A 10852-nucleotide genomic window follows, 5' to 3' on the forward strand; every position below is an offset into this window, starting at 1 on the left:
GAAGAGACTTTGGAGTCTTGGTTTGAGTTACATAGTTGATCTAATAAACGGCATCAAATCTTCAAATGTGATCATTCTGGTTGAAATGCAATGGACCGCGTGCTTCTTATAATAAACCCACATAATCGAAAAGAAACAGGAAAGAAGAATCATTGGAACAGTGTGTTTGAGCTTCATAAACTCTCTCTATCCTCCGGTCAGGTGGTGAAGCTCAAACAGATCGAACACACGCTGAACGAGAAGAGAATCCTCCAAGCAGTCAGCTTCCCATTCCTGGTCAGGCTGGAGGACTCCTTCAAGGTACTGGAGCCTGTGTGGATACTGCTGATTTGACAGAGGCTTTGAAATGGGATACTGCTGTGATAATACAGGCTTGTGCACAGTGTAGCTCTGCCTTGCATGGCTGCTGACAGCTCTGTCCCCTCTCTGCTCCCTGCAGGATAATACCAACCTGTACATGGTGATGGAGTACGTGCCTGGGGGGGAAATGTTCTCACACCTCAGGAGAATTGGACGCTTCAGGTGAGTCCTGCAGTGCTTGCTTTCTCCACTAGAGGGAGAGAGTGGGGAAGAGGTGGTGTTTTTTTGGCGATGGCCCAATGTATGCCTTCAGAGTTTTATTCAGAAACTGTGTATCCAAAGTTCTCAGAATCTGAGTATGTGGGGAGGTCTTCGTATTGTGAATTTACAGCTGTAGCAACTGATGCATGTTAATGACATTCTGCTTTTTATTTATTTTTTTTAATTTTAGTAGTTGGCAATTTTAATTTATTTTCTCCCAATTTTTAGAATGTCCAATTTTTAAACGCAGCTCACCACTACCACCCCTGCGCTGACTCAGGAGGGGCGAAGGTGAACACACGCTGTCAGCTGCCCACTTCTTTACACAGTGCAGGCTCACCATGCAGCCAGCCCAGAGCTACAGCGTCGGAGGACAACGCAGCTCTGGATGGCTTCCAGGCAAGCCCGCAGGCGCCCGGCCAGACCACAGGGGTCGCTGGTGTGTCGTGAGCCGAGGACACCCTGGCCAACCCAAGCCCCACCCCCCTCTGGGCGGCGCCCTGCCCTTTATGCTCCGCCCCCTGGGAGCTCCAGTCCATGGTCGGTAATGGAATAGCTTGGACTCGAACTAGCGATGTCTAGGCTGCAGGGCGCATCCTGCGCTCCGGGTGGAGTGCCTTTACTGGATGTGCTGCTCTAGAGCCCCGTTAATTACATTCTTGTTTAAAATGAAAGCGCATCCTGTGCTTTGTGGTTGTGACACCCCACAGTTGTGCAGTTTAGTTTCCAGCCTGTGCTTAAGCTCTCTCTCCTCTTGTCTCCGCAGTGAGCCCCACGCTCGCTTCTATGCTGCCCAGATCGTCCTGACCTTTGAGTATCTTCACTCTCTCGACCTCATCTACAGGGACCTGAAGCCAGAGAACCTGCTGATCGACCATCAGGGATACATCCAGGTAGGGCCCCGGCCTTCAATCCCTGCGGCAGGGTTACAGCGCGGGGGGAAGCAGCTGCTTCATTAGAGGAAAGAAAATCAATCTCTAAATGGAATGTCCTAGCAAGTGCAATCGACTCTCCTTAAAGTAGACCCTGCAGACCCTAAAGAGAACTGTCCTTTTTCTCATTAACTTACCACTTCATGATATTTGCAGTCGTTCCGAGAGTGGGTGCTCAAGATTGACTTCTACTTGAAGTGCATTGAACTGTTTTAACAAGCCCAGCAACTCTGAGGTCACAGTGCTGTAGCAGATAACAAAACATAAGCCTACTACAGTAAAGAATTATTTTAGTAATTATCAGTTAGGTTTGCCTTAAATAGCGAGGCTCTGGGGGAGCGGGTGGAGGATGCTATAGTCTTGTTGTCAAGTAACCTAAACAGAATTACAAGTTCAGATTCCATGCTGTGGTTTCATCCATCTTTGTATTCTGCCGAACTATGCATCCAGTATATGTAGGTTGTGTTTTGTGTGTTGTGTACTTTTTGATTTTAAATGTAACCTACATTTAAAAAGAAAAAAAAATGAAAGCGGGTATATTTGAACGTTAGTATAGTATACCAGACTACTTTATTATTATAATAATAATGTGCAAATTGTGAAACTCTATAGTTCTATATATAACTCTAGTTTTCTGATTTTAATTTATTTCAAATAAAAATCGGGGCCATGGGGTGACTTCAGTAGCTCAACCCCTTTTTAATAAAATAAGTGTTTTGACTGGGTGGCTTCATTTTGTTCTGCTGTCTCTGTGCTGGTGGTATGGGAGTCCTTTCAGGAAGTGTTGGTTTCTGTGGAAGTGCTCCGTACACCCCCTCTTCTCTGCTCTTTCCCAGGTAACAGATTTTGGGTTTGCCAAGCGGGTGAAAGGCAGGACCTGGACGCTGTGTGGGACCCCAGAGTATCTTGCTCCCGAAATCATCCTTAGCAAGGTGAGTGAGCACAGCTTCACACCCCCTGAAGAGACACAGTGGAGACCAGGCATACTGACACTTAAACAAGCTTCCAGTAGTCAACGTGTAATAAAGTGCAGTGAAAACATGGAAGAGCGCAAAAAGGTATGGTAAAGAATACTTAAACATGGAAAACCGTGGCAAACTGGTAAATAAAGCCATGGTAAAAACCAACACCAGCTTTTTATCTCCAGGGACCAGCTTTTCAAAAAGATTACTTTTATCTGGATTGTTTTGATTTATGGTTTTCATAAAATCTCACTGCTGGATCACATTTCTCCAGATTACAAATAGTTACGATTATGAAATCTGGTGTGTGCGTGTGTAATGTCAATCAAAGTATAGAATTACAAAGCCCAGATCATTTTTATCCAAGTCTTGAAAACACATCCTTTGTGTGTAAGAGGCATTTAGAATAGTCATGATATTGGAGGCTTATACAAAACTACACGTGCCCTTTTTAATTGAACTATCTATCTAGACAACCGCTAATCCATTTGTGACAAAGAATGTGGTCATTGTTTAGTGCTATTTATCATGAGGTTCCTGTTGTGTCCTGTCCATTTTTCTGTACTTACATAATTCAGTGAGCTAACCTCTCACCCCCCTCCCTCTGTAGGGTTATAACAAAGCAGTGGACTGGTGGGCCCTGGGGGTGTTGATTTATGAGATGGCAGCGGGGTACCCCCCCTTCTTTGCAGACCAGCCCATCCAGATCTACGAGAAGATCGTCTCTGGGAAGGTGAGTTGCTCCAGCATTGTGCAGTGATTGTATCCTGGCACTGCTGAATAAACCAACACAGTAAAAGATAGAGGGCCTATTCGCTAGCATCCGTTCCAGTTTTAGAAAGGAGAAGACTACTGTTGTATAACTGGCCTTGTATCTGGATTAAAAGACTAGTTGTTCACTGCAGCTAGGGAACATGTTAACATTTGACACAAACATACAGAACATTAGGTTATCATAACACCGGTTCCCTAAAAATAGAAATGTAACCATTATCTAATGGGGATTTACCTCCTAAAGATTTGAACCTGAATAAGATAACAAAGCTGTTCATGACGCAGTCATGCCCGCCCCCGAGGGTATAAAGGAATGCGTGCACAGATCTCTGCCTCACTTTTCCTACATGCCGGCTGCAGTCGTGTACGCAGTGAAGGTTAATGGTTACATTTCTATTTCAGGGAACCAGGGTTATGATAATAACCTAACATTCCCTCTCAAGTGTGAACTGTAACCATTACCGAATGGGTCAGTATACCCAAGCTGTCACAAGATTGCCGCATGGCGAGAATGCTAATAGGCCAAGCTGAGGCTGCCTTGAGTAACCATTCGGAACCCCAGTAACAAATATCTAGGGCTAAAAAAACTGAGGGAGAAACTCCCCTCTATGGCTGTGTTGTAAGGGTTGACTGAGAAGCTGCCCTTAATACGCTAGTTCCAAAGCCAGGGTTTTGAGGATCCATGATATTCAGCCTGTAGACAGGTGCACCCTGGAGTACAGCCCATGTTCCTGGTGGAATGGGCAGTGAGCTTCTCTGGAGGGGGCAAGTTGGCCAAGTCAGACAGTCCTGACTGTTTGCTGTCCATTTGGCCAGCCTCTGCTTGGACAGGGTTTGACCATGGGACTTCACCCCGTAGCAGACAAATTGTTCAGCTTCTGCAAAAATTAAGCAGGCTTTCGCAACAGAGAATGCCGGCATCTCTTGCCCGCTTTGTGGAGGTGATAGCTGAGCTGAAATTTTGATCGCTTAAAGCGTCTTTCTTGCTTGCAGAGTAAAAGGGCTGAAATGGAGGCTTCATGAGTGCATCAAGCACCACGTTAAGCCTCCAGCAGGAACAATATCCTTCACAGGTGGCTGCAGCTGCTGAGTTCCTTAAAAAAATTGCCCCTCCAGGAAGTGAGCTTCTGGGGAGATTTAATCAGTTTTGACATAGCAAGCTGAAAGGCAAAGACATCTGTGCTCTCCCAAATGACTCGCCCCCTCTGGGTGAAGCCTCTACTCTGAGGCTCTGGGAACTCCCCTTGAGAGGAGGTGAATAGGCACGTTTTGAGGATCACCTCTGAGATCCGGCACTCTTTGTTGGGGTAGATAGTCCTTGGACAAGAGCGCTAAATTAGGTGCCTGTACCAATGCGGCAATTCAAGCCTCAGTGGAAATTTGGCCAGGCCCAGCTTCTCCGCATCGTGCACCCTGTATAGGGTGTCTGTAGACTGGGGAAACAGCAGGAGCTGTAGCTGAGTGACCCCAGGACGACTGAATCTAAAAAAGAAAGTCTGGGTGCAGGGCAGGTGGGAGGGGAGTGGAACACTGCCTTGTCTCGCCTTCTGTAGCTAGGGTACATATAGACTGCAGTGGCCCTCTTGATCAGCGGTGGAAACTCTGCTGACCAGGGAGAGCTTAACCATAGGGGATGTGCTGTCTGACTCCTACACGTCCTCAGACAGGAATGCCCGCTCCTATTTGCCCAGCTCCTTGGAGGTGGAGAGGGAGAGCACATCATCCTGCGCTCGTAGCCCCCTGGGACCCCAAGGGGACTGACTGGGCAGGCGGCACTGAAACTTCGCACAGTAACTGAGCACTGTTCTTCGGTGGGAAACTGCTGCCCAGAGCTTCTCCATCTGCTCCCGAGTCCCCCGATCATTTGGAATGGCTGCTTCTTCTTCTTAGAGGAAGACTGTGAAGATGGCTTCCTGTGTGGCTTCTTTCTCGGATGCGATGCCGCTCTCCCTTGGCACAGAGCCATGGGGGGAGGACGCAGCCACCTCTCTACCAGAGGGTGAAGGGGAAGAGCACTGTGCAGGAGTGAGGGGCGCAGAGAGGTCTGTAGGGCCGCGGGTGGGACGTTTCTCCAGCATGCACTTGGGGGGGGAAATGTGAACAGAACTGACAAATTGCGCTTCATCAGTATCAACTTTGCGTACTCTGGCTCCAGGCAGGAAGAGCATCTGCCAGGCTTGTCCTAACCAGGCAGACTGGGCTTGTATGAAATAACTCCAGCGGGAGCTATTGCAGCCTGGGGGAGAGAGAACAACGTCAGCCGACTGACATTGCTTGGAAGGTAAGGAGCGACTCAAGCCGCTGGCTTCACGTGGGGCTCAAGGCAGAACAAACAGGCTGTAGCACACAAATATGCGTAACTAGTAAAACTAATACATCGATTTTTTTATTGTAATGTCACATATAATTTGTGTAAAAACACAAATGTGAAAATAAGAAAGTAACAAGCACTTACCTGAATAGGCTCTCCTGTCAGGTCTGCTCTTGAAATGGAAAATGGACTGAAATCTGTGCGCAGTTCTTTTTTTCCCTTGGGGACAGAGAGACTGCGTCACAAGCTGTTCTGTCTCATTCAGGTTTCGGGTCTTTAGGTAAATGCACATTCGGTAATGGTTACATTTCGTACTTGAATGAGAACTGTCAAGGCCGTGCACCTTCTTGTGACGCAAACAAAATGGTTATTGTTGTTCGTAACAAACTACAATTTTGGCACACAATACTTGAGTCTTCAAGCCTTTGTTTGCGGAAAGGGGTGTAAATTCACCCCAGCGAGTTTTAAAGTTAAAATATCATTTTTTCACAATTCTAGTTTGTGCTAGCTGGCAGAATGCATTGTTGAGAGCTGGGGGAGAGGTAGAAACAGTGTAGCTCTTCTAAAATTATGACTTTATCCCTAAATATGTAGCCAATAGTCATTTTCATGAGATTGTGGTGGTCTTTTTTCCAATCCTGTTCCAAATTGTTTAACCAGTTAAAGCAGCGTCCGTGTGCAGCACCATGCTTATCACAGCGACCGTGCCTCCTTGTCCCCCAGGTCCGGTTCCCTTCCCATTTCAGCTCGGACCTGAAGGACCTGCTGCGAAACCTGCTGCAGGTGGACCTGACCAAGCGCTTTGGGAACCTGAAGAACGCGGTCGTCGACATCAAGACCCACAAGTGGTTTGCAACGACCGACTGGATCGCAATATACCAGAGAAAGGTGAGCGCTTTCGTCAGGACAATACACGGCACTAGCAGCATTCTCACTGCTGCCCCTAACCGAGGCTTTCTAGTCTACTGGCACTAGCGGCATTCTCCTGTACCTTTTTACTCCAGGTGGAAGCCCCTTTCATCCCCAAGTGCAAAGGCCCGGGTGACACCAGCAACTTCGACGACTACGAGGAGGAAGAAATCAGAGTGTCCTTCACAGAGAAATGTGGCAAGGAGTTTTCAGAGTTCTAGAGTCGGCCCAGAAGAGAGAGAGAGAGAGAGAGAGAGAGAAACCAAGAGGAGAGCCCTGCTTTGTCAGCTACAAAACTACAAGCAAACCACTGAATCAGCTCCGTGAAGAAGACCATTGCACACCAACGCTGTTTATTTACTTTTTTTTAATACATTTTGTTAATTTTGGGTTTGGTTGGGTTTTAAAATGGACAGGGTAAATTCCTGGCTCAGTACAGTACAGTAACATTTTATTTTCTACATTTTTAAATGGTTTTATCCAATTTGACCCCTTAAATATAGGAATACAGTATACAGCTTTTGGAATATATTCAGTTATTAAAGCTGTAAATGTGTGTGTTTTTTTTCCAACAATAATTAAAGGGTGTAACATACATGGTATTGTAAAAAGCTGATTTTGAAAATGTTTCCTGCATTTCTAACGTGCTGTCACCAAGGTTTGCAGTTCCCCGTTGTACTTTTAAACTCGATTTAGCAAAGACATTTCGCACTGTTGAACTAGATCAAATTGAGGCTGTGTTGTGTTTTGTGTTTTTTTTATTATATATAGAGACCACACTCAGCCTTTTTTAGGTTCGAATGTTAGTTTGTAACAGTATATTTAGACCTCTCTTCATTGGCGCAGAGAGAGATGAAAATGACCAGACCACTTTTAAGGTCAGCTAGAAAACGGACTCCCTGTCGGAGCTTCAGAACAGAGGACTGGTTGGAATGGCTGTGTTGTGAACAGACACCAGAACCATTTCCAGATGACCCGTTCTTGCGTAATCTTTCTGGGAATGGGGTAATTGTAAAGTTGTTTTGTAGCTCTGTAGCGTAGATTGTGTTCGTCTGCCAACCCCTTTCAAGAAGATTTCCTTTTCTGTGTTTTATTACACTGTTGTCTGCTTACTTTACATCACACTGTGAAAAGAAGTTTTAAAATTCCCAGGAAAGAAATGTGTTTTAACTAAGGGGGGGGGAATCAAAACAACTCTGGCTAATTGTTACCAAAAGCTGTTCAAAATGTATTCATTACCGTAAATGTTTTCCGTTTCGTCACTGTTTCTTTAATATGCATCCATCGTAAACTCCAGAAAATTAAAAAACCGAACGAATGCCTTGCAATAGTGTAGGACCAATAACCCATTGTGATGTAGATTTATTTGTCCCCGTACTTGGTAAATGATCTACCTGTATTGAGAAAGGAGTGCTGTGCACTGTATCTGATACAGCTCGAATTCTTTCCATGGTTTTTGGTGGCTGATTGTGGCAGTTTGTACAGCGGAAGCGAAGCCAGTGAAGATGTATGGGTTTACTCATGTGATTTATGGGAATTGTAATTATTGTGATAATTGTAGGCCAGTTATCTAAAACCGAAAATGGCATCCACCCCTGATAAGTTTGTAAACTCCACTCTGAGAACCAGCTGAACTGTGTTGTATTTAAATAATCCCTGGACAGCCATGCTGAGCGTTTGTGGGGCAATGGGGGGAAAAACCTCAAGCAGCATGGAAGAAAGAGGACTATTAAACGTGAACCTCCCTGGCACGTTTTGAGCACTTCGAGGGGGATCCGTTCCAGTATCGGTGCTGCAGGGTACAGCATGTAAATCCGAAATATCAAATCGATTCTGAGATATTGCTGGAGACACAGCACAGGAAAGTAAATTGTTCTAAACACTCCATGGTGCTTCAGTAAAGCTTTCATTTAATTAAACACTCTATGTAAATCTTGAAATATCTGAAGCAAGTCATGCACCAGACGACCAGCGCCACCTTGTGGTTTGGAGGCAAAACTTGGTGTGTGGCTGTTGAAACAAACAAAGTTGAGGGGATTGTTATTTTGTGGTGAATTTTGTATGAAATGTTAAATATCGTGTGTCCTCTACAGAGGCGAGTGTGTTTAAACTGAGGGAGTCCAGTTGTACAGTAATGTGGAAATGCCTCCAGCACTGCAGTAAACTTTTGCTTTCCAAGATCAGTGTTTTATGAAGATGTGTACGCTGTTTGTTTGTGATCAACATCATGTTTAAATGCGCTGGCTTTGTCTAATTTTGTTTATTATTTTATCATGTGTTTTAAAGCCAAGTGAACCGTCAGTCCTCTTGTTTACGATCATAAGTTATTGCCAGAGTTCTGATTGGTGAAAGCACACTGTCCAATGGTAAGGCAAGATTCCCTACCAGGTACTGTATGTAAACTGAGACCTGAACGGCATTCCCCTCTTAATGAAAAGCTGTCATCCATAGCTTAAACAATCAATACTAAAAGAAAGTAAAGCCAAACGTTTTGACTAGAAGTCGCGAAGGAATTGACACATGCTTCTCGTCTTTGTCATTTTATTAGGTTTCTTAATGAAACCCGTAGATTGTGGCTGTGACGAACAGACATGGTGAATCAAAACGCTGAACCTTTTTTTTTTCCTGCCTTCTCATTGAAGTGTTTCTGGACCATGTTATGCTATACGCAGATATGCTGGAGTTGTGTACAGAACTATTGGGCAGTCATTGAGTCCAGTTACACGTTGGCAACAGAAACTGTATTTTATATTTTAATTTGTTACGGAGGCTGAATACCCAACTCGGACGCCCAGATCAACCAGAGCTGTAACCTGGAGTGAGGGTTTTTCTCTCTCTTTCTCCGAGCTGGAAAATGATTGCCATCTCCTTTTTTTTACTTTTTGTCATTCACTTTTAAACAAATACATTTCAGTCTTAGGTTTTTTTTGGGGGGGAGGGGGGGGTATGCTTTTTTTATTTCTAAATGTATGAACAATCACATGATTTCTTTTCTCGTTTGTTTTATTTCTTCCCGAGACACAGTTATTGGTGTGTAGTTAAACCCTTCCCTCCCCAAACACCACCACCGGAACGAAGTTTTTTTTTTTTTTTTTTTTTTTTAAATCCTCCATTTCTGCCTTTTCACAGTCTTACATCTTCCTTTTTATCTCTTCCATTAGAGAATCTTAAACGACAAAGACAAAAAAAAAGACAAATACAATTATAAAAAGTTTTAAAAAGTCTGTAATATTTTGCAACATAAGTATCATTCCAATAAAGTTTTAATTGGTAAAATTGAACATTTTTTTTTGTTGTTGTTTGTGAAAAACTGTGCTTTTATTCTTGATTTTCAAACCTCAAGTAATTTGCACCTAGAACAGTGTTGTGACCCGCCTGGATACTTGGCTGTGCTGCCAGAATGTAAGGAATTCTGTTAGCAGGCTATTGACCAGAAAATTGAACACATTTCCCCTGTGCTTGCATGTTGGACTGTCTTGCTTCAAGCTGTACATGGCTTGGCCCCTGGATATGTGAAGAGCTTGATCAGCCCCTCTTAGTTATTTCTCTCCTCTGACCCGGGTTTACTCTGCACCCCCAGGATCAAGCACTCTGGTGACAAGGCTTTCAGCTTCTCTGCTCCTAGGACTTTTTTTAAAGTGATTTGGGTAGTGGATTCCACTGTGAAAATCACTGGGTCGACAGTTATTGTTGGTGAAGGCCTATGCACAGGAAAGGGTGACAGTCAGGTCGGCGTCTTGCTTGTTGCACAGGAAGTGACTCTACTGTGTGCTGTCTGTCTAATGACTGCCTGTATGTATGTCTGTCTGTCTTTTTGTGTGTATGTGTTTATCTGAGAAACGTTTCAGGGGATGTATTTTTTGCAAAATGTTGGTCTGGGGCATATTGAAGTACCCTGTCTCTTTGTGTCTGGTGTTGTTTTTCATGTATCAAGTGTGTATTCAATTGTCAGGTTCTTGTATCAGTTTTGGGGTTTGGGTTTGTACGGGATTGTCAGTCTAGGTATTTGGGTTTAGATTTGTATGGGATTATCAGAGTGCTGGGTATTTTGGGGTTTGGATTTGTATGGGATTATCAGAGTCCTGGGTATTTTGGGGTTTGGATTTGTATGGGATTATCAGAGTCCTGGGTATTTTGGGGTTTGGATTTGTATGGGATTATCAGAGTCCTGGGTATTTTGGGGTACACATTGTGTTGATGATTTAGTTTAAAATGTAAGCTTCCAGGACTGCAATATAATGCACTGATTTTTATATTATAATTTAGGTTCTCCTGTTTTTGGAGGAAAAAAAAAACAAAAAAAACCACTGAATTAAAAATGTTAAATCGGTTCTACTTTTGTCCTGGGGGGAAAAAGCTGAATGTTTTGTTTATGATGTCTTAAACAGGAGTAGAAACTAAAG

General features: G+C 44.1%; 1 protein-coding gene across 4 annotated transcripts in view; it reads left to right on the forward strand.

The window, feature by feature from the left end:
• Positions 1-9730, forward strand: part of LOC121310175 (cAMP-dependent protein kinase catalytic subunit alpha) — a 46562-nt gene extending 36832 nt beyond the window's left edge. For all 4 annotated transcript variants that reach the window (XM_041243456.1, XM_041243458.1, XM_041243455.1 and 1 more), the window contains 7 exons: positions 202-300; positions 440-522; positions 1328-1454; positions 2330-2425; positions 3066-3188; positions 6264-6428; positions 6545-9730. In XM_041243456.1, the coding sequence (XP_041099390.1) occupies positions 202-300; positions 440-522; positions 1328-1454; positions 2330-2425; positions 3066-3188; positions 6264-6428; positions 6545-6670 (819 nt within the window). In that variant the 3' untranslated portion in view covers positions 6671-9730. The remainder of the gene's footprint in view (positions 1-201; positions 301-439; positions 523-1327; positions 1455-2329; positions 2426-3065; positions 3189-6263; positions 6429-6544) is intronic.
• Positions 9731-10852: the final 1122 nt, after the last annotated feature.

This window comes from Polyodon spathula, unplaced genomic scaffold, assembly GCF_017654505.1.
Source record: "Polyodon spathula isolate WHYD16114869_AA unplaced genomic scaffold, ASM1765450v1 scaffolds_1792, whole genome shotgun sequence".
NCBI classification, from domain to species: Eukaryota; Metazoa; Chordata; class Actinopteri; order Acipenseriformes; family Polyodontidae; genus Polyodon; species Polyodon spathula.